General features: G+C 40.6%; 1 protein-coding gene across 9 annotated transcripts in view; it reads right to left on the bottom strand.

Moving 5' to 3' along the window:
* The window catches only part of TNRC6A (trinucleotide repeat containing adaptor 6A), a 148,682-nt gene that overhangs the window by 83,077 nt on the left and 41,063 nt on the right, over window positions 1–24,542 (bottom strand). The window contains exons 1-3 of one of the 9 annotated variants that reach the window (XM_079121151.1): window positions 7,557–7,985; window positions 7,117–7,164; window positions 5,652–5,708 (exon numbers count right to left, since the gene is read on the bottom strand). The exons of 3 other annotated variants lie outside the window; for them this stretch is intronic. Coding sequence is in view for 3 of the 6 variants with exons in the window: in XM_079121157.1 (XP_078977283.1) it covers window positions 7,117–7,164; window positions 7,557–7,561 (53 nt within the window). In the remaining 3 variants the exon portion in view is untranslated. Of the gene's footprint in view, window positions 1–5,651; window positions 5,709–7,116; window positions 7,165–7,556; window positions 7,987–24,542 lie in introns of those variants that run through there. 5 more of the 9 variants (XM_079121147.1, XM_079121157.1, XM_079121150.1 and 2 more) reach the window with 5 other exon arrangements.

Genomic DNA, 24,542 nt, shown 5'->3' with positions numbered 1-24,542 from the left:
TTTGCAGAAAATATCTTTGTGAGGTTCAAAGTATAAAATTTCTCAACCAGGTTTCAATCTGTTTTGACCATTCCATTTAAAATGGGAAGTGAGCTGAGTCATCGTCACATAATATACTACTGCTGAAATTCAAAATGCTCACCCTTAGTTACAAGAGTGGAAGTGCTAAGATTTCTGCTTCACAGCCAACTCAAACACACAGAGAATGCAAATCATTTTTAAAATACAACATCTTAAATAAGAAATTTAAACTATATTTATATTCATGTTTTTTTAAGATTAAAATTATGCCTTAGTCGAATATTACTTTTTCTCTTTTGAATCTCATTTCAGCTCCTCTGACAGATTCCCTACAATGCAACGCTTCTGAATCTTTAAAAAGCAAAGACCCTTTGAAATCTGATAAATGCTAAGAACCATATCTGGTTTGTTTCGTATTATGTTTTTTTAAGCACACAATTTTTCAGACTAAATTTTCTGCAGAACCCAGGATGAACCTCATTCTGTTGGCACAATGCCATTCTGACTTAAATGGGACCTTCTTTTAATTACGAATGTGCATACGACACCAGTTGTGGTGGCATAGATCTATAACCCCAGGTATTTGGGAGACTGGGGCAGGAGGATCACAAGTTTGAGGGCAGCCTGGGCAACTTAGCAATACCCTGTCTCAAAAATAAAAAATAAAAAAGGGATGGGTATGTAGCTAAGTTGTGCAATGCCGCTGGGTTTAATCTGCCAAAGTGTGTGTGTGTGTGTGTGTGTGTGTGTGTGTGTATCATATGCCCAACTCCTGTATTTCTTTTTTTTATCTTAGAGGGTTATCAGTTCATCACTGAACAATGCTGAAAACAAGCAACTTTTATGTCCAACAGTAAGGGAGCTATCTCAGAATAACCCTAAGCAACAATCAGTACAAGTAATTGATTTAAATATGAAGACTTATAATTACTGTGACTTCAAATATTTATATCTCTGTTTAGTTGTTTCACATTTCCTAAAATGAAACACTGAGTCAGTGTGAAAGTATAAATACTGTATAATCATCTGTTTAATTTACTTAAAAATGGTCAAGGACAGAATCTGATGTGGTATACTGAGAACAAACACATCATCACCTATGAGATATTTTTGCCAAAAAATATGAATCTAATCATATAGAAACTCAGATAAATCCAAGCTGAAGTCTGCAGAAACAACTCACCACAAAAATGGGATCGTCATGAAAGGGGCAGAAAAGGATACGGGAACTGTTCCCGATTACAAGGAAACTTCTGATACAACTAAATGTGACCCTGGATTAAGGAATTGAGGAAAAGAAAAAGCATTATGAGGACAACAGAGACACTTTAGATCTGAACCAAACAGTAATGTAAAGTTGAACTTGCAACTTTGTCTTATGCAGAAAGCCATATTGCTGTATTTGGGGGTAAAGTGTCACGGAAAAATCAAATGTGGCAAAATATTAGTAGTCAGGAAACCCAGCTAAAGAGAGATCAGTTTTCAATGCTCTACTTACTGTTAGAATGATTTAAAAACAACAACAACAACAACAAAATGGGATGGGGACTTTTTCTTCATTTTGAGTGAGATTTATCATAAACAAGATTGAACAGAATACATATACGCCATTTCAGTCTTTCCAATCATGGGCAATACTTTCGAGGTTGAAAGAAGACAGAATTGTAAAGGACATTAAGTCTTTCCAATCTGGCATACTTCAGGTGCCAAATTCAAGAGATCATAAAATGGTACTCTTTTTAGGTTTATATTTGAATTTTCCAAAGGATTGTTACACATTTTTAAATTAAGTGTACAGTTTACAACTCATTTACTCTACTAATTAACCACAAAGTTGCCAAATTAAGCTAGAAAGAAACCTATCAAAATGAATTTGCTGGGGCTGGGGTTATGGTTCAGTGGTAGAGCACTTGCCTAGCATGTGGGAGGCACTGGGTTTGATCCTCAGCACCACCATAAATATAAATAAAATAAAGGTATTGTATCCATCTACAATATGTATGTGTATATATATATATATATATTTTTTTTTTTTTTTTTTTTTTTTTCCTTTTTTTGCAGTGGTATTGAACCCAGGGCCTTGTGCTTGACAGGCAAGCACTCTACAAACTGAGCTGTATCCCCGGCCCCCTTAAAATACATATTTTAAAAAAATGAATTTGCTAAAAAAAAGAGAAGGCTTTGCTAGCCTGCAAACAAGATCAGAATGAAGCATCAGAAAAACTTAAAATCAGAAGATGATTTTTCTTCCCAAATAAAGGTAGGTGAATTGCAAGGAGAGGATCCACCTTAGAGAGAACTAATGCCCTGGTTTACTCGTCTGTCTCAAGTCTCTTCTGATGTAGCATTTGTTGCAGGCATAAGTGCCTCATACAGTGTCCTAGTTTAGATGCTACACTATAGGGTATAAATGTTTGCTGTACAGTAGCATTTAACAGCTGGTTTACAGGGGATGGGGGATCAATACAACATGAAGCATGTTAACATCTCTTTAGACAACATACCCTATATTATAGTAAACTCATCACTAGAATGGGCATAAACTGTTACCTATTCAGAAAGAAAGAAAGAAAGCCGAAGTTATCTATCTATTATGCAATTAAAATAAAATGCTGCAGAGTGAGAAAACTAGGGTAAACAGTGAAAAGGCCTGTTTGAGTTCCACCTCTGGCACTTTTTAAGAGACTATGATAACGCTAAGTAAGCTACTGATCTATCCCCACCACAGTTTTCTCATCTGGAAAACACCCGCTGATCTCTCATAGGTCAGGGCCCAGTTCTAAATATTCTATGACTCTGTCCTCCAAAAATACTTTTAAAACTTAGACTAGTTGAGCCGCACTAGCAGAGACTTTATTGTTGTTTGTTTTTATAACTACAAATTTTAATACACCTTCTCTTTCCAGATAGACTCCTGTTTCTGCTCTGGCTTTCCTCTTTTTAAAGGTCGGGTCAACCTCCCTTTACCACGATGCAGACCCCCTATGAATCTGACTCTTCTCATAGCTAATCAGCTGCCAAATCCACCTCCGCGGAATCGCATACTCTCTCACCTCTTAAGTTTTACTTGCTCTTTTTAGTTATATATGACAGTAGAATCCATTTTGGTATGTTTATGCATGCTTGGAATATACCTTATTCTAGTTAGGATCCCACCCTTGTAGATTTGCCTCTCTCCCACCACTTTAATCCAAGTCTTCATTACCTCTTGCCTAGATCCCTAATCTCCCGTAAATACCCAGATCACCAATCCCAGCCTAAAGTTTTCTATCATATTAGTACCTTACCAAAGAGCACGCAATGGCTCCCTAAAGTAAAAATTTATACACAAACTTCTCAAGCTGACATTCAAGAACCCTCACATCTCATTCAACCAGTTTGCTATGAATGCCTTATCCAAAAATCTAACTGCACTACTATCCTCTGCTACCTCAAATTCCTTGATACTTACTGAATTTTGTGCCTTTTATTTCTGATGCTGTTCTTACAAACTCCTTTATCTTTTCAAAATTGATTCTGTTCTTTAAAGGTCCATTCTAATAATGATCATTTTCATCTAGACATTATAGTTTCCTCTTCTGAATGCACACAATACTAAAATATGACAATTTTAGTGACAGTGAATTTTAAAAGACAGTTTACCTAGGTAGTAAATTCAATTAAGCCCTTGTGCTAATTTTGTTTAACTGACACCAGACACCTGGCACACTGTCTTGAGAAAGATTTACTGCTTAGCAGGGGAAAAGGAAAGAGTAACATATCTTTGACATTCAGAAATCAGATTCCAAACTGGAGCTTCACATACTGAGGGGTTTGGGTTCCTTGGTATTAAAGATGTTTAAATGAAGTGAACAATTACAGGTTTGGGACTTATCATGTTAAAAATCCAAAGTTCTGGAACAGTGATTTGCAATTGGGGTTGATTCTGCCCACATCTCAACTCCATGGACCTTTATCAATGTCTGGAAATAGCTGGGCACAATGGCACATGCCTATAATCCCAATGGCTCAGAAGGCTGAGGCAGAAGATCCCAAAATCAAAGCCAGCCTCAGCATCTCAACAAGGCCTTAAGAAACTTAGTGAGACTCTTTTCCTAAGTAAAATATAAAGGCTGGGAATGACGCTCAGTGGTTAACACCCCTGGCTGTTCAATTCCCAGTGCCAAAAGAAAAAAAAAAAAAAAGGCTGGAAGCACCTTTGAGCAACACATACACTGAGCAGGGAAGACTACCAGCAGATGCTGAACATCCTATTACACACAGAACAGTCCTCACAATAATGAATTAACTGATCCACAATGTCAACGGTGTCCAGTTAAGAAACTCTGATCTAAACATACTGCATGCATCTATGGGTTTTGCTTCACAAAAGAAATTTTCAAATTTTTCAAAGAACCATTCCTTACTCTTATTAACAGATCATTTAAATACAGTGTGAAGCCTGACAGCTTCTCAGATCACCAGTGGCTTGGCCTCTTGCACGTTATTTAATCTCTTTATACCTCAATTTCTTCATCTGTAAAACAGGGATAAAAGCCAGGTATAGTGGTGCACCTTGTGATCACTGTGACTTAGGAGGCTGAAGCAGAAGGATCACAAGTTTGAGGTCAGCTGGCACTAGCAACTTAGTGAGACCCTCAGTAACTTAGCAAGACTCTCAAAATAAAAAAATGAAAAGGACTGTGGACATAATGCAGTAGTAAAGCACCCCTGAATTCATTCCCTAGTACCAAATAAATAAATAATAATAATAAGTCATCATCATCATCATCATCACCACCTACCTATCTCCCTCCCTCCCTCACAGGGTTTTTCAAGGAGATGAATTCATGTCAAGTCTTTAGACAAGTGCACCAAACTGGTTGAATGAGATGTGAGGGTTCTTGAATGTCAGCTTGAGAAGTCTGTGTATAAATTTTTACATAGAGGGAGCCACTGCGGGCTCTTTGGCAAGTGCAATGCCTTAACTTCCTGGGGAGAGCACTAAGGAGTAAAGGCAGATGCATTCTTGTTTGGGGAGAGAGGAAGCATTTGCCATTTAATCACATCTCCCCCTACTTGGAAGACATTTAACTCAATCTTGTTTTATTTATTTTTTTTCCCCCCTTTTTTTTCTTTTTCAGTACTGGAGATTAAAGACAGCCTTGCACATACTAAGCAAGCATTCTACCACTGAGCTACATCCCCAGCCCTGGAAATATCTTTAACTTTTAAGAATGGGAAACACTGCCTTTAAAAAATCTCCTTGATACTTATCTTTCCTTCTCACACCTTCTGACCAACTGAAGATCCTCAAACATGAATAGGATGGTATCTCTTGTGACCCCTACATCTTCTATTTTGTATTACAGTATTTATGTACTTACTATAGTCTTCCTACTAGATTGTACATGCTCTCTGGGCATGGACAACATTTGACTCCTTTTTATATAACCCAAGGGACCTAGCAGTCCTTAACAACTGGCTGGCCCAAGCCTCTCATTTTTATAGATTAGCCACAGAGAGGACAAGTCACTTGCCAAGAGTCAAGGTCATATTTTAAGTGACAGAACTCAAATTCAAACTCTGATAGATAGCCAATACAAAGACTCCAAGTTCTGCCCAATTGAAATAGCATATGAAAATTATACCTGTGGTACAATGTCCAACTAAGTCCTAGGACACTCTTATTGGAACTACATGGTTACCTGGCCAAAAAAAAAAAAAAAAATTAAAGGGGAAATAGACCCATATCCCAAGTTCCTTTCTGCTGCTGAAATTATACCTTACCAATTCAACCAGTTTTCTTTAATTCCATATCTTACTAGTAAATAATTTTTGACAACAAAACTTGTTTAAATGTTCAACAACTGTTATTTAATCAGTGACATCAGGCTTAATTTCCTTTAAATTATTATTAGGGTAACAGAAAATCTCTTAATGGAAAAACTAGTGATGTCCATCCTCTGCTAACTGAACATTCTTTAACCATCACCTGAACAGATTAATATTTATAAACCTCAAAAAGCTGGAAATTTGGGACAATTCTGTAAGGTGAAACATTCAGATAACTTGTGAGTGTAAATAATCTCAACATAAGCCTAAATTTACAATAATCAAGCATAAACTACATTAAGACCCAAGATAGGAGAGATTTTATTTATGTTCAAGTGAAAGCTGATCATATTTTCTGGTAAATCTCAAAATTTCTCTGAAAGTCCCAGTACAATGCAAAAGAAAAGGGTGAATAAGGAAAAAATGGTCAAGACAAAGTGAATGAGAAAAAAAGAGTTAAATACAGTGTAATTCCCTGATGCTTAAGCAATTACAATTCAATAAATCCAAACAACTGCCATAAAGCAATCATTAAAAAGAACAGAAAAACAAAAAACAAAACCAAGAAAACCTCCTTCTGCGGTGGTGATGCTTTACATTACCAGTGCAAAAGCACTCAGGCCCGATAGGACCGATTACCACTTACTGAGAACAGATCTTTAATTATTTTACCAGCCGATAAAAAAAAAAAAGCACACACAGAACATAGACACAAACGTAGTTTCAAAGGAAAACAAACGCAATTTATGCTTGCTAAAGTTCAAGGGCAAAACTGTTTCCAATGCAACAGAATCCGCCTGACTACAATGTGTTGAAAAAAAAAAAAAAAAAAAAAAACGCGAACACATAGTATCTTTTTATAAAGGCAACAATTTGAGCTACAAAGTAATAACGGGGAAGCCAAAACAGTTTGACAGCCCGCCATAAGGGCCGCCTCAATCATGAGTCACACAATGCCTGCAACCATTTACAATAGTAATTAATGCACAAGTCCCCTAATTAAATTCTAAAAGGGTGAGAATGCTTTAACTAAGTTTACAAGAATTGCTTTTTGCTTTTTTTTTTTTTTTTTTTTTTAAAGAAAGGCACACACGCGTAATTACGCATCTCCCCGCAATCCCTTTCCATCCCATATTCCCTCAGGCCGTTTCTCCCGAATGTCTGTGCTCCTCGCGAGCGAAAGAAAATGACAAGGGGGAACTTCTAAACCCAGAAAGGGCGAACCAGAGTGGAAATGTTCGATTATACAGGGGCGGGAGATGGAGAGCTCGCCCATCTTACCTGCTAAGATTTCTTTCTACGTCTTTGGTAGCTTTAGCTTCCAATTCTCTGAAACAGAAAACAAAAACAAAACAAAACAAACAAACAAAAACCGAGATGCGCGTGAAAACGGAGCTGCTGCGGCAGAGGCCCGCGCCGGCCGGATGGGGGGAGGGGAGCGGGGGGAGGGGGCTCACAAAGCTGCGGGGCTGCAGCCCAGACTGCGGTCGGGCGGCGCGGGCGAGGCGCAGCCCCGGAGCCCAGCCCAGCGGCGCAGCCAGGCCTCTCCGGCCGCCCGCCCGGGCTCCGCCACGGCGCAGCCCGCGCCCTCCCGCCGAGGCCCGAGGTCTCGGGGACGCCCGGCGCCGCCGCTGCCGCTGCCGCCGCCGCCCGCACTTGCGGGCCCCGCAGCAGCACCCAGAGGCTCCTCCCGCCCGGAGGGAGGTCCCCGCTCCGCTCACCTCATGTGTGTAAAGTGCACGAGCAAGTGGGGCGCGGTGAATGAGGCTCGCGAGCCTCAAGCCCTCCGCAGCGCCGCGGGGAGAGGCCCGAGCCGCTGCACCAGCGCCATTTTCTACACCGACCCGCTGCCGCCGCCGCCGCCGCCGCCGCCGCCGCTGCTGCCGCCGCCGCCGCCGCCGCAGGCCCCAGACCGGAAGTGAATGCCCCACGCGGCAACCCCTTCCGGGGGCGCCGCGGCCACCGGCCCCAAGATGGAGGCCCTAGCAACTAGACCCGCAGACGGGACAGGCCCTTGGCAACCGCCCGGGCGCCGCGCGTGGCCCCGGGCCGGACCTCCCCGGAGGACTCGGCCTCCGAGGCGCCCCGCGAGCGGCTGCGGGGCCCGGCGAGCCGGCGCCCAGCCCCTCTCGCCGCGGCCGGCCGCCGCCTGACTCGGCTCCCTCCCCTCCTCCGCCTGCGTTACTGCGACACAAGTTTCCTTCCCCGCCGCCGCCCCTCCCCCCAAGCACGCCAAAAAAAAAAAAAAGTCTAAACCTCAAATTCCACCCCTGCAGCCGCCGGAGGAGGCCGCGCGGCTTTTGAATTCAACCACTTCTAATTATTGTTGACCTTGGGCCACATATTTAACCTCTGCTTCCTCTGCCTCCCCCTGCAGTGAAGAGCGCGTACCTGAGAGGGTCGTGAGGTTGGAGAGGCGATTCGTGACCCCCGGGTGTCACAGACCCTGTGGCTCGGCAGGTCCCCCTGCTCGCGTCTCCGCCCAGGGCACCATCAAGGTTTTAAGTCGTGGCTTTGATGGTGGCGGAAAGCGGTGAAGGGACCGTTTGTCCCACATGGCAAGGTGGCTTTAAAAATCGAGCTTCTGGCATGTAGTGGAGTTGAGTGAAAATGATGTCGGGGAAGAAGAGCGGACCGGGGGAGGTGGTTACACCGGGGTAGAGCGCACAGTAGCAAATACGAAGACACTGAGATACTTATGTTTGCAGACGCGGGAAGCTATTAGTGTAGACGGAGCGATGCGCACCTTCATGTGGGTGCAGTAAGGCCCACGCCTCCCCGCAGGTGGATGCAGCGCTGTAACACACGTAGACACAATGAGATCCGTATCCTCGTGTGCCTTCATCCCCTTCTCTCAGAATGCTTCTCATCTAAGGATGATACCGCCTCCGCGCTTAAAAAGATCCTTTCCTTTTTACCTTCTCAAAAACCCCATTCTGTGGCTCATCTCATTTTTCTTTTTTCTAACCCAAGCCCTTCAACCGATTTCAGAATATACTCAGATCATTAAACGCAAGCAAAACCTCTCTGCGCTGTCCAGAGCCTATCTGCTCTGTAAGAGATTAGTAAATAGACGAATGAATGCATGCACAGAAAGAATATCCATCAAAGTGTTAACTGATTATGCCTCTTTCTTCTTTGGGTGTCTCAATTGTTTTCTTTTTATAGTTACTCGAGGGGACAGATGAGGTTTACAATATATAAAATGTAGGGCACATTAAATAAATACTAGCGACTTTTCCTGCCTTCATCCCTGAAGTCCATTTACCCATACACATATTTGTTCTCCTTTCATGATCATTTCTACTTAAAATGTTAAAAATTATATTACAGAATTCCTTTAGAAGTTAAAAAGTTATGGCACAATATGTTTTCATTCCAGGTTTGTGAATAATTTTCCACAGCATAAGGCAATGAAAATAATATTTATCAACCTTTGCACAGCTGTTAAAATCAGCTGGTTTTCTTATTAAACTTTCTTAGGTTTGAATAACTCAGCCAGTCTCAATTGGGGCAATATTGCCTACTGCCTCCATTCCTGAGAACATTCAGCAATGTCTAGATTTTAGTTATCACACTGAGTGCTACAGGTATCCAGTGGTTAGAGCCCAGGGATTCTGCCAACTCCTACAATATGTAGGATAGTTGCCTACGACACAGGAGTATCTCAACCAAAATGCCAATAATTTCCAGCCCCAGAGGAGCCAAGAAAATGTGGTGGTTTCTTTTTCCTTTTTTTTTTTTTTAAGCAGGGCACTTGATCACTGAGCCACATTCTCAACCCTTTTACAATTTTATTTTGAGTCAGGGTCTTGCTAAGTTGCTTATAGTCTTGCTAAGTTATTGAGGATGGCTTTGAACTTTCAATCTTCCTCAACCACCAAGTTGCTGGGATTAAAGGCGTGCCCACATCTGGCCAAGATGGGGCTTCCTGAAGGTCTGTGTCTGTAGTGCTCGTTCTTGTAAGATCTTTCCTGAGCTGCTGTGTAGTTCAGTATATGAGGTCACGTTCTTCAGTTTGACCAGAGAGTGAAACCCAGAGGTGCTTAACCGCTGAGCCACATCTCCACATCTCCAGCCCTTTTTACTTTTTATTTTGAGACAGGGTCTTGCTAACTTGCTTAGGGCTTTACTAAGTTGCTGAGGCTGCCTTTGAACTTGGAATCCTCCTGCCTCAGCCTCTTGAGCCCCAGGGATTACAGGCCTGCACCACTGCACCTGGCTGCCAGTCAATTTTTAATTATCTTGTACTTAAACTGCTACCTGGGAGAAGGTCAAGGGAGAATAATATAAGGCCAGTATTGATTTCTTACAGGGGGACTCATCAAGGAATCTGTTCTTCTCATTCTTTGTCTTTTCAAAATAATCAGTCTTTCTGCTGAATAGTTCCCCACCATCATACAAATAACAACAGCAAGGACTCCCTTGGGGCCTTGTTTCTACCAGCTCCATTTTTCTGCTCTCCTTAGTAAAGTTTTTTTTGGAAAAATGTCCTACACAAGCCGTTTCCAGTTGCTCACCTGCTTTCCTCAGACCACTTTACCCTGAAAGCCCACTCCCCCTGCAAACTGCTCATATCAAGGTCACAAATGACTCTGAAGTCAAACTTGACCTCAGTATCCCTGTCTTCACCTTGGTTGACTTCTTCCCTGTGTTTGCCACAACTGACCACTCTCCCCTTCTTAGAGAGCCTCCTTCCTTAGCTATCTTGACACTAGATGCTTCTGGAGTCCTTTTTTAGGTCTTCGTCTTCATCAGCAACAGCAGCAGCAACAGCATGACCATCATTTTTGTCTCTATCCTTTCCTTTTATGCATTCTTTGCCAGCATCCCCTGCTTTATTGGGGATAAATGTTGAAGGCTCCAAGACTCTATTCCAGAAACTCCCTGCCCTTTCTCTTGGGCATGAGCGGTATCATCCACTCTCAATTTAAGTAGTATATAAATGCAGATGACACTCAAATTCATAGCCTTAGCCCACATCTCAGCAGCCCGTGTACCCCAGAACGCGAAAATGACAATTCAACCACCTAACAACTATTTCTTGAGCAGCTACTACATGCCAGGTGCTGTACTAGGGTCTGGTTCTCTGTGATTTATACCGGACTACTCTGACGGATTGAGTCTAGCAGGGAAGACAGGATTGTTTGTTTGTTCATTTTAATTTTAAAGCAAACTTCTAAAGTGTTTAATTACAAAGCGTGGCAAGTGCACAGAAGAAAAGACGTAACATAAAGGAGCATAGTAAGAGATGGTATGTTCTAAAGTTTCCTTGGCAGTGTAAACTCGCACCTGAGGACTGAAGCATAAAGGGAAAGGCAGAGCAAGGGTCCCAGGCTGGAGCTTTAGGTTTGTTAAGTTGTCATTCTAGACAAAACAGGCTTAGCCTTGCAGCTAGATCCACTGGAGCCAGTGCTTTTATTCAACTTGCATAACCCATTCAGAACAAAACCAAAAACAAGGCGCTCTCTAGAAAAACAGCAGCTACAAATTCAAATCTAAATAGGGCTTTTTCTCCATTTGTCTTCATTCCTTGGAGCCTCTGCTTCCTCAGTTCCTGCGGTTGCCAGAACATAAATGTTCTCCAACTCCTCTTCCTTCTCTCACCGAGAAGGATAAACGACTGTCCTGATACTTCAGAAATTATGCACTTGAAGAAAAGGGATTTCTTTTTCTTCTAAGGCATTGCCAAATACCATCATGAGATTTATATGTATTTTTTCTAGGCAAGGCTCACTCAGTATTTTTATTTTTATATTTTGCAATGCTGGGAAGTGAACCCAGGAACTTACTGTGTTAAGACGGGTGCTCTACCGCTGAGCTATAGCCCCAGCCCTATATTTTTTAGTCTAGAAATTTTACACAATAATGAATAAATGGACACCAAAAACATGAACATAGATAAGACTTTCTGGAGAGAGTGTATTTGTTTTATTTGGTTAAAATTTATTTGGTTGCTGGGTGTGGTGGTGCACTCCTTTAATCCCAGCGGCTTGAGAGGCTGAGGCAGGAGGATCATGAGTTCAAAGCCAGCCTCAGCAACAGTGAGGCGCTAAGCCACTCAGTGAGACCCTGTCTCCAAATAAAACACAAAATAGGGCTGGGGACGTGGCTCCGTGGTCCAGTGCCTCTGAGTTCAGTTAATCTGAGTTCAATTGAATCTGAGTTCAATCCCCAGTGCCACCCAAAAATAAATAAATAAAATAAATACATATAAAATTTATTTTGGGTGGCTGGGGAGATAGCTCAATTGGTAGAGTGCTTGCCCTGCAAGCACAAGGCCCTGGGTTCAATCCCCAGCACTGCAAAAAAAAAAAAAAAAAAATTTATTAGGTACTTAATATGTGACACTCAGGCACAAAGTGATTAACTAATCATTTATTGTTGTCCTCACACATCCTTGTGAGGTGGGAATTATATACTCATTTTGCAAATGAGGGTGATTAACTCCCAAGGTCACATAAATAGTAAGTGGTTAAACTTTTTAAAAAGTGCTTTGGCTCCAGAGCTAGGCGTGGTGCCACTCGCCTGTAATCCCAGTGACTCAGGTGGCTGAGGCAGGAGGATTGCAAGCTCCGGGCCAGCCTCAGCAACTCAAGGAGACCCTGTCTCAAAACAAAAAATAAATAAACAAACAGGATGAGAGATGTAGCTCAGTGGTTAAGTACCCCTGGGTTCAATCCCCAGCACCAAAAATTAAAAAAAAAAAAAAAAAGTGTTTTGACTCCAAAGCTGATAAAAACTAAAAAAAAAAGCTAAAAACTAAAAGCTAAAAACTACAGTACATGGTACACCTGTTTCTCCCACCTGTATTAGATCCCACACCCCCCTTTGATAACAAGTATTTTTTTTTAATCACTCCTTACTTTCCAAAAATGGCAATCACAGATAATACAATCTACCTAAGACATAATTTCAGAACGCATATATAATAACATCTCTGACAGAAGGGAGAAATCAAAGTACGTCTCATAAATGCCTTTGACTATGTAAATGCTGGAGAAGACTCAGTGGCCAGGGTGCTGGCACCTGCGTCTCATCAGCACCACCCTGACAGACACGCAGCAGTGTCGGATCGATCACCCCCACGCCAGGAACTGAAGTTACATCAGACGTGATTTTTTCTGGAATGGAGAACCACTCTCAGTCAAGTTCTGAGCAAATAGAAAACACTTCTGCCTCCATTCATGTGGTAACTGCATCCATGGAAATTTCAGAGCAGGTTAAAGCTGAAAAGTAAGAGAGAGGCCCTCAGAGAATTACAGACACGCCTTTCATTTAGGCAAGTGTCCAGGGAGAGAGCATTCCCCAGTTGGTGGGCTTATCTTTGCTCAGTCTCCATGGCTCCTGTCCAGTGAATCCTTAGCATACATCTCCCCTCGTTGTTTTGTCTTTTTTTGATACCAGGGACTGAACCCAGAGATTCTTAACCAGGGAGCCACATCCTCAGCCCTATTTTTTATTTTGAGGCAGGGACTCGCTAAGTTGCTGAGGCTGGCTTTGAACTCGCCATCCTCCTGCCTCAGCCTCCCGAGCTGCTGCAATTACAGACCTGAGCCACTGTGCCCAACTAGGTTGCCTCTTTCAGTAAGACTTCCCTGAAATTCTTTGGACCTCATACAAATACAGATGTGTGTTAAGTACTAGTACTAAATTTGGAATCACTCTTGAACCCCTGTTATCCAAGTGGCAACCCAACTCTCTAAAAAGCGCCCCTGGAATATCTTGGGCTAAACTCTCACATCCTTTTCTGAGGTAACTCATTTTATCCAGGCACTGCTGGCACAAAAGGCCCCGGAGAGTGGGACCCCGTCTGTCATGTTCAGTGTGAAAGCCACGATACTGAGAATGGTGCCAGGGAGGTACCAAGCATTGCATTAATATTTGTTGAATGATGAAGGATGAATATTACCTTTCTCCCAAGCAGTTCCATAATGCACGCCAAGACCCATCATAGTTCTCCCAAGATCATGTTTACTACCTGAAAAGGGAGCTGAACCTCGGCCATAACAGGCTGCATTTAGGGTATGAAAGATTTCAGGCCTAGATGGCCGAATCCAGGAAGGCTACTAGATTAGGACTGGCCTTTGGCAAACAACCAATCGGGAGCTAACATGCCAATGCCTAGCATTCCAAACCATATACGTCAAAATGTTAAGACCTGGGTACCCTAAGCCAATGGAAACATGCCAAACCACACATGCTGAAAGATCAGCCAATTGTGTACTCTGCTTTTTTCAAATTTCCCGCTCTACTGTGGAGCTCATAAAAATCCCACTGAATTGAGACTCAGGACTCCTAGCCAGTACCTGCTGTGTCAGTGAACGCTGTGAGTCCAAGCTCGAGCTTGCAATAAAGACCCTTTTGCTTTTGCATCGGAGACGGCTCCCTGGTGGTCTTTGGGGATTCGTGATCTGGGCACAACACTACCCTCGTGACCACCAGCAAGAACCGGGGTCTCATGTTTACTACCCTCATGACTGCCAGCAAGAACCGGGTTCTCGGAGACTTCTGCTTGGTCTCTTGGTTCTGCTGGGCTTTGCTTTATGTTGTAAATGCTAATAACATTCTCTCCGTAATGCTCTGGCTTGCCACCAGATCCATCAGGCACCTTCGTTATTTTGTTGAGGATAAAGTGGGTACTTCTACTTGTACTGATCTCTCAGATATTCACTGTTAAAATAATCAGTTGTTTCTCCCCACCACACACACACACACAATGACTCCAACCATACTTGTCCTTAGAGGCCACCTCCCTTCACTCTCGGTCTACAAATTTTGGTAGAGAAACGCTGTTAAGCATTGTTATGTTTAATGATTCTTATACTTACTGACCCAATCGAGGATAATTTGAATGTTCCAATACATAATGATAGTAAAGGATTATAACAATACAACAGAAAATTCTATGTTTACAAACAAATGTATTTGTTCATTCAATTCATTCATTCATTCCTTCATTCAATGTTTGATGAGCAACAAGGACTTCAACCAAGATGGAGTAACTGGTACCACATTGACCCTTCCTCCTGAAACAGTTAAAAATACAGACAAAATTTATGGAATGACCGTTTTCAAAACATTAGACATTAAAGCAATGGAGGATGGTAATCCCTGAAATAGGAAACCAGTGAAACAAATTCTATGATTGCCTCAGATCACTGGTTGGGGACAGTTTCCAGGCAGTGGTACAGGGTACGGGAAGTGGTACCCAAGCAGAGTGGTCTTCCTTAGAGAGGACCACATAGCAAGCGTCTGTAAAGGCCACAGTGACTGGAGATTATGGGTGAGAGGACTAGAGAGGAGAGAGCCACACTGATAGAGGGTTCCAGAGATCTGCAGAGGGTCATGCTTGCGTCTTTTGCAAAGGACCAAGTAGTTTATGCACGTCATAAAACTACTCAAGACTGGGAAAGAAGCATCCAGAAGGATTAGAAAGAATAATATCCGGGGCTCACAAAGAACTTGTTTTCGTTTCTCTTCCCATTTGCCAGAGTAGAACAGCTTTATAATTCAGAGGGTATTGGATAAAGAACTTAAGAGGGTTCTGCATCTGCGATGGGACAAAGTTAGATTTAAACAACTACTGTTCTGGTACAACCTAAGTGTTATGGTTTGACTCTTCAATGTTCCCTAAAAGCCCAAGTGTTGAAAGTTTGGTCCCAAGCTGACGGTGCTATTGGGGGGTGCTGGAAACTTTGGGAGGTGGGGCCTCATTGGAGGACGTTGGGTCATTTGGGGTGTGCCCTTGAAGGGCATGTTGGGGTTCTGGTCCCCTTCTCTCTTCTCTCTCTTACATTCCTCGCCACCATCCAGTGAGCAGCCTCCCCAGCCATGTATGGCAGCTCCCTCCTGCCATAACGTTCTGCCTTAACACAGGTCCAAAGGCAGTAGCACCATAAGCCAAAATAAACTTTTCCTCCTTTTAAGTTGTTTATCTCCAGTATTTTGTCACAGTGATGGCAAGCAGTAATAAAGTAACAAACTTTTAAAGAAATCCCTAAAAGGGTCAAACTGTTTTCATGCGACTGAACGATATCCCAGAAAAAAACCTCAAGAGCATTTATATGAATACAAAAATATTCAGTACCAAATAAGGTACAATTAGCAATGTCTGGCAGTTAAAAAAAACCTACCAGGGGTGGGGTATAGTTCAGTGGTTGAGTACTTGCCTAGTATGTGCAAGGCCTGAGCTTCGCCAGCACTGCAAAAAGCAAAACCAGGGTGGGGGTTGTGGCTCAGTGGTAGAGAGCTTGCCTGGCATCTGTGAGGCCCTGGGTTCAATTCTCAGTAGCACATATAAATAAATAAATAAATAAATAAAGATCCATCAACAACTAAAAAAAAATATTAGAGGGCTGGGGATATAGCTCAGTTGGTAGAGTACTTGCCTCTCATGCACAAGGCCCTGGGTTCAATCCCCAGCACCACCATAAATAAATAAATAATGAATAAATACAATTTTAAAAAAGCAAACAAACAAAAACCAAATAGTCGTTTCAGACTGTAGTTGAATGGTACAGTACTCAACCAAGGTGTACAAAACTTGGGGTTTGATCCACAACATGGCAAAAATAAGTAAACAAACAATAATAATTACCAGACAAGCAAAAAAAAAAAAAGTAGAAAATATGATTAGGATGATTTCAAATCAGTTGGAATTGACCCAGGTGCTAAAATGAGGAGAAATTGATATTAAACTAGCAATAACTGTATTCCATATGTTGCAAAACTTAAATACAGACCTGGAAGGTTTTTTTTTTTTTTTTTTTTAAGACCTGAATTATACCTCTGGACATGGAGAACTACAATGTTGGAGAAGAAAAAATATACCGGATTGAATTAACGGAAAGTTGGACATTGAAGAAGCAAAGGTTAGTGGACTTGAAGACAGTAATAGATACTATTTAAAATGAAACAGACAAGAAAAACTTTTTAAATAATGAAAAAGATCACTGGTGCACTACAGAATGACTTAAAAACCATAACATGTTGTTTTGGAATTCTTCAAGGACAGAACAAAGAAATAGATGAAATATTTGAAGAAATAATTGCACTTTTCCCCCAAATTTGATGAAAATCATCACTACAGATCCAGCAATGTCAGCAAGTCTCAAACACACACACACACACACACACACACACACACACACACAGAGCAAGGCATATCATAATCTTATAATTTTAAAGCTATGACTTAAGATAAAATTTTAAAAGCAGCCAGAAAAAAAGACATTTAATAGACCAAGTAATATAGGTAAGGATGACAGTGAACTTTTCATCAGGAAAAAAGGGTCGACATAGACTTCTATTACTTGCAAAAATATTCTCAAAATTAAAGATTAAATAAAGTCTTTTTAGGTAGAGAAAATCTAAAGGAATTACCCCCCAGCAGACCTTGATTATAAAAAAGTGCTTTAGACAGAAGGAAACGGATTAGAAAATTAAAATCTAGATATACATAAAATAACGAACACTACCAATGGTACCAACAGAGATGAATATGAAAAAAAATTTATTGATTAGGTATCATTAAAAGATAATTGGCAGCTGGGCATGATGGTGCACATCTGTAAATCCCAGTGGCTCGGGAGGTTGAGGCAGAAGGATCACAAATTCTAAGCCAGCCTGTGCAACTTAGCAAGGCCCTAAGCAACTTAGTGAGACCCTGTTGCAAAATTTAAAAAAAAAAATTTTTTTTAAAGGACTGGGGATGTGGCTTGGTGGTTAAGTGCCCCTGAGTTCAACCCCCAGTACAAAAATAAATAAATAAATAAATAGTAATAATTTTCTTGACAGGCACAGTGGAGCATGCCTGTAACCCTAGCTACTTGAGAGGCTGAGACAGGACGATCATAAGTTTGGAATTAGTCTGAGCAATTTAGGCAAGACCCTCTCTCAAAACAAAAACTAAAAAAGGGCCGGGGGTGTAGCTTAGTGACACCCTTGGGTTCAATTCCCACACCAACATATATAAATAAATAAATAAATAACCAACTGGGGAGATAACTCAGTGGTAGAATGCTCCTGGGTTTAATCCTCAGTATCAAAATAAATGAAATTGCGGGTTTAAAATGATAAATATTCCCAAGGGGCCTACAACATATTATTTATATATATATAAATATATTTATACATATATAAATATATATTTATGTATATGATTTATATATAAATCATATATATTTAAATTTATATATTTTTATCATTTATATATAAATTATATATAAATCGATTTATATATAAACATAAATAATAAAACATATTATTTATATATAAATAAATTGTTAGAAAATAATAGCACAAAAATTGGAAAAGGGGAAATAGAAGTATTGTCATATACTTTAATTCATCAAGACGCATAACATTGCCTAAAAGCAGACTATGAGAGACTAAGAATGTGCGTGTAACCAACCCGTAAAGTAGCACAATAGAGTTATAGTTAATAACCCAACAAAATTGTGTTAAGTAAGAATCCAATGCCATTCCCTCCCAGGCGGATAACTGGTTTTCCACATTTATCAAACGACTGTGCTTTCCCCTCTGAATGGTCTTGGCCTCCTTCAAAGGAGTAAAAGAGAATATAAAAGTTATTCAACTCAAGTAAGCAGAAACAAAAAAAAGGAAAACGGAAATGAACAAATGAGATGCATAGAAACCAAATTTCCAAAATATAAATTTAATGTCAGCCAAGACACAATCAAATGAGCTCCATGTCCAAGAGTATTATTTAGCAATAAAAGGGAACGAACAATTGATGCTCACAGCGTGTTTGAATTTCAAAATAATTATGCTGGATTCAAAAGAATCCAGATACACTCCCCCCCTTAAAAAAGGGTGGTGGGAGACACAAACTGCATGGTTCAATGTATAAAGTCTTGGAAAAATGCAGATTATTCTATAGTAATAGGAAGAAGGTCAGTGGTTGCCTGGGGCTGGGGAAGATGCAGGAACAGATGAGAAAGATCGCGAAAAGGCAGAAGAAAACTGCAGATGATGGATGTGTTTGTTACTTTGATTGTGGTGATGGCTTCGCAGCTGTATACACATGTCAAAACTTATCAAATTATGCACTTTAAATATGTGAGTCAATAAAGCTGTTTCAAAACGAGTTTGATGAGAAATGGGATATTTACATAATTTCAAAACACTTCCCACAAAATGTTCATCTATTAGAAAGGAAAAAAGAGACACCATCTCAACCGAGTGATTAAAGTTAAGATCATTAAGAACAGGGCAAATAAAAATCTGATATTGGGCTGGGTATCTGATATTAGTTAAGTTGGTAGAGTGCTTGCCTTGCAAGCACAAGGCCCTGGGTTCAAACCCCAGCACGGCAATAAATAAATAAATAAAAATAAAAATCTGGTATCCCTGGTGGGATGCAGTCAGACAAACAGCTTGACGTCCGTCAAAGATACACGACTTGAACTTGATCACGAGGAAACCTGACACAAACTAAATTGTGAAACCTTCTTCAAAATAGTGAGCCTATGATTTCTTCAAGTCATGAATGTACAGAGAAGGGGAAGAAACTAAGCCAGGCAGGGTGGTGCATGTCTATAATTCTAGCAGCTGGGGAGGCTGAGGCAGGAGGATTGAAAGTTGAAGGCCAACCTCAGCAATTTAGCAAGATTCTGTCTCAAAATAAAAAATAAAAAGGGCTGGGGATGTGGTTCAGTGGTTAATCAGCCCGGAGTTCAGTTCCTGGTACAAAAAAAAAAAAAAAAAAAAAAAGGCTTTATTCTGAACGGGATCCTTTTGCTAAAAAGACATCAATAAAACATGGGGGCAGCAAGAGGTGGCGGCAGTGTTAATTTCTTGACTTTAGTGGTCTTATCGAGGTTAAGAGTGAGAACTTCCTAGCTCACAGGAAATACACACTAATTTATTCCAGAGTGAGGTGGCATGTATTTGGGTATTTCTTTCTTTCTTTTTTCGGGTGCTGGGGATTGAACCCAGGGCCTATGTACTTATAAGGCAAGCACTCTACCGACTGAGCTATCTCCCCAGCCCCTGTACTTGGGTATTTCTAGATTATGTCCTCAGTTTAGTCACAATTGGTTTAGGAAGATGTAAAGTTCTTTTCCTGTACTTTGAACTTCCCTGTTAGATTGTAATTATTTTAAAAATTCTATTTGCACTTTTGTCCAGGTATTGGAAGCACTGATAGAGTTTCCTAGAAATGGAATCTCCAGGAGACAAAGGATATGAACATTTTGAAATGCGACAGGTGTGATCCATCAGCCTTCCCAGGAGAAGATTGTACCAGTTCACGTCCTCACCATGTATGAAGGAATCTGCGTTGACTTCTTACTGTGGATGTTAGTAAACATTGAAGCTTTGCCAATCTTTCACCTCACTTTAATTTGTATTTCCTTTTTAAAAAATTGTATTTCTTTAATCCCGAGGCCGAGAGACTGTTTATAAGCAATTTGTATTTCTCTGTGAGTTGTATTTTCCTATTCTTTGTCCAGTTTTAAAGCTAGTAATTTTTTCTTATTTTTAATTATAGTGCTCTTTGTATATTAAAGCAATTAGTTCTTGGTCTGCTGAGTGGATTGTAAAAATAAGAATAATAAAATAAAATAAAAACTCTTACTTTTCTGTTACGTACTTTTTAACTTATTCTGGGGCATTCTTTATACTGAGTAACTCTCTTAAATTTTTTTTTGGGGGGGGGCTGGGTGTTACCAGGGATTGAACTCAGGGGCACTCAACCACTGTGACACATCCACAGCCCTATTTTGTATTTTATTTACAGACAGGGTTGCACTGAGTTGCTTAGGGTCTCACCATTGCTGAGGCTGACTTTGAACTCACAATCCTCCTGCCTCAGCCTCCAGAGCCGCTGGGATTACAGGCATGCGCCACTGCACCCAGCACATTTTTTTCTTCTTAATTTTTGGTGTTATGCCTTAAAAGGTTTTCTTAGCTGGACATGGTGGCACATGCCTCTACTTCCAGCTACTTGGGAGGCCCAAGCAGGAGGATCAAATGTTGGAGTCCAAGTTTGGGAACTTAGTGAGAGCCTGCCTCAAAATGAAAAAGGGGTGGGGATGTAGTTCAGTGATAGAGTGTCCCTGGGTTCCATCCCCAGTACAGTGAGGGAAAAAAAGATCTTCAGTTACAGATTTGGTGTTTACATGTGACTCCATGTTCTCTTTTGACTCCTCTTTCATTTATTTGCATTTAAATGGCTTGTAAGTGCTAAAGTTTAGGTCTTAGTGTCCCCTACAGGCCTAGTGTTTTAAAGGGTTAGTACCCAGAGGGACACTATTAGGAGATTGAAGAAATTTCAGGAGATGAAGCCCACTGGGTGATCTTCTGGTTATTAGGGGCGTTCCAGCCATGAGGTAAGTAGGCCCCAAAACAACAAAACCAACCCACCATGGACTGAATCCTCCAAAACTGTGAGCCAAAAGATACCTTTTCTCTTTATAAGTTGATTATCTCGGATTCTTGTTATAGTCACTGCAAGCTGACTCTACTAACACAATCAGTCTGGAATTTTTTTTTTTAGTATAAGGAATTATGCATCTATCTTTAGCTTATGTTTTTCCAAAAAGGTAGTCAATTATCCCATACCAATTACTACATCGTGTGATTTTATCCCCGCCCTTTCTGATTTGAAATAGAATCTTACTGTATACTAGTTTCTCGAGGCACTTGGTTTATTTTCAGATTTAACCTGTTTCATTAATCTGCCTTTCTCTTTATGTACCCAAATGTAACTCTTTCCACAAACACAGCAGTAATAGACTCTAAAACTTACTAGGGTTAATCCTTCTTTATTAAACATGCATCACATTTATTTTTTTGTTTTTAAGTGCTAGGGATCCAATCTAGGGTCCTGCGCATGGTAGGTAAGTGCCCTATCATGAGCCTATCCTCCCAGACCTCAATGCTATATTTAAAGTTAAACATGTTTTTATTGTGTGAACAATGGATGTTACATTTTATTAAATATCCCTTTAGTGTCTAAGGAAAGCCACATAGTTATTCTTCTTTAACTAGCTTTAAGAGTTATTCTAGCTGGAGGTAGTAGTACACACTTATAATCCCAGCGACATGGAGGCTGAGGCAGGAGGATTGTAAATTTGAGGCCAATCTCAGCAACTTAGTGAAAAACTGCCTAAACATTAAAAAATTTAAAAAGGAATTCCTTTAGTATTAACAAAGAATCTGTATAACAGAGTTTGAGAGATCAGACTGGCTGGTTTGAATTCTATGTGCCATTTATTATGTGTGTGACTCTGGGAAGTTATTTGTTTGTTTGTTTGTTTTAGCTTCTCTGGTCTTTGATTACCTCTTCTCTGAAAAACAAGTTGACAGTAGTTCCTATCTCAGAGAAGGTTGCTGGATTTAAATGAATAAGTAGATATAAGGTGCTTTGAACAATGCCTGGTTGATAGCAAATTGTATTTAAGTATTATTCATTAGCATTGCACTTCTGGAAGAAGTTCACATATGCTGAGCTTTTCCATTCTCAATGTTTTCAATAAATGTATTTATTTACTTATTTATAATGGTACCAGGGAGTGAACCACAGGGCTTACCCACCGAGCTGCATCCCCAGCCTCTTTCTTTATTTTATTTAGCGACAGGAACTCGCTGATTTGCTTAAGGACTCACTAAGTTGCTAAGACTAGCTTTGAACTCAAGATCCTCCTGCCTCAGCCTCCCAAGCCTCTGGGATCTCAGCATGTACCACTGCGCCTAGCACAATGAATGTACTTATTTATTTATGGAAACATAACTCGTATCCAGAAATGTGTGGAGCTGGATGGACCATTACAAATGCAACCCACCCAGGTGTTCCCACAGGCCCCTTGTAGAGCCCACCCCTCACTCCTTCCCCCTGGGAAACCACCATCCTTCTGCTCAACAGGTCCGGTGTATCTTGATTTTAAGGTGCTAGTTGGTGTGTCCACATTATGGCGGCTTGGGGGAAAAACTCCAGAGATTTTCTTCTCTCCATGTAATAAGTTGAATCACACCAAATCAGGCCAAGAGTCTGGTGTTTTGGACATTACAAAAATGCCAGTTTCATAAGTTATAAATAAATGGAAGGACATATGTGCCCAGGGATCCAAAAACTTCATACTGTTAAGATGGCAGATTCCCCAAGTGGATGGAGAGATTCAACTCAATCTATATGGGAATCCCAACTGGATTCCTCGTGGAAATTGACAGTCTGAGTTAGCATAGTTTATACTCCATCTATGTATAATGTGTCAAAATGCACTCTACGGTCACGTATAGCTCAAAAGAACAAATTTTTTAAATGATGGGGAAAAAAAAAGAAGTTGACAAGCTAATCTCAAAATTTATGTAAAAATGCCATGGATCCAGAATTGCCAAAACCATCTTGAAAAAGAGTCAAGTTGAGCCTGGGGAGTCTAGGGCTGTGGTGGGACACTTTTCTAGCAGGCACAAAGTCTTAGGTTCAATGTCAAAAGCAGGGCAAAACAACCACCAAGTTTGGAGGATTAAAAAAAATTTTTTTGGAGGATTGGTGCTCTTCAATTTCAGAAGTCACTCTAAGGCATGGTAATTAAGGGGTCTGAGACTGCATAAGCATAGACATACAGATCAAAGGAATAGAGTTGGGGATCCACAGAGAAATCTTCACATTCACGACCAACTGATCTGCAATAAGTATAGGCAAACAGCTCAGTGGGAAGGAATGGGCTTATCAACAAAAGGTGCTGGGGCAACAGAGTACCCGGATATAAAGCATGCAGTGTGGCTCCTGCCGGATGCCATCTACAGCCATGACCTCAAGACCTAGCAAGACCTAAGTGGATGAGCTTTAACGGCAAAGCTCTTAGCAGAAAACACAGGAGTAAATCTTCATGATCCTGGATTTGGCAATGATTTTGTAGCTATGATACCCAAAGTAGAAACACAATAAAAATAATAAAAAATAAAATAGGTAAATAGGATAAATTGGGCATCATAAAGCCATGATAAAATAGATAAACAATAAAAAGATAAGTTGGGCACCATGAACATCAATTTGGGGCATTCGAAGGAAATACTAATAAGGCAAAAAAGCAACACATTCAATGGGTGAAAACATTTGCAAATCTACTGTTTGTATCTAGAAAATAAAGAACTCTACAACAATAAAAGACATAGATTCCAAATTCAAAAAATGTACAATGGATCTGTATAACCACTTCTCCAAGGAAGATTCTGCAAATGTCCAATAAGCACATGAAAAAGATGCTCAAACCATGAGTCATCACAGGAATGCAAATGGAAGCCATGGAGATATCACTTCACACCCACTAAGATGGTTGTAACAAAATGAAGACAGCTATTAACAAGTGCAGGCGAGAACAGGGGTAAATTGGAATTTCCATACACTGCTGATGAGAAGGAAAAGTGGTGTAGTCATTGGAAAACAGTCTGGCAGTTCCTCAAAAAGTCAAAAATGTATTGCCCATATGACCTACCAACTCCACTTCTACATACACATCTGGAGAAGTGAAAACATATGCCCCCACAAAAATGTGTACAAAATTAAAAGGCAGAAATAACTCAAATGCCCATCAACTGAAAAATGCATAAAAAATATGTAGCCTATTCTTTCAATGGGATATTATTATTTGGCATTAAAAGGAATGAAGTATTAATACATGTTACATCATAAATATACCTTGAAAATATCATGCCAACTGAAAGAATCCAGACACAAG

This window comes from Sciurus vulgaris, assembly GCF_902686455.1.
Source record: "Sciurus vulgaris genome assembly, chromosome: 18".
Taxonomy (NCBI): Eukaryota; Metazoa; Chordata; class Mammalia; order Rodentia; family Sciuridae; genus Sciurus; species Sciurus vulgaris.
Note: the sequence above shows the minus strand (reverse complement) of the source record. Positions and strands in the feature narration are given on the sequence as shown.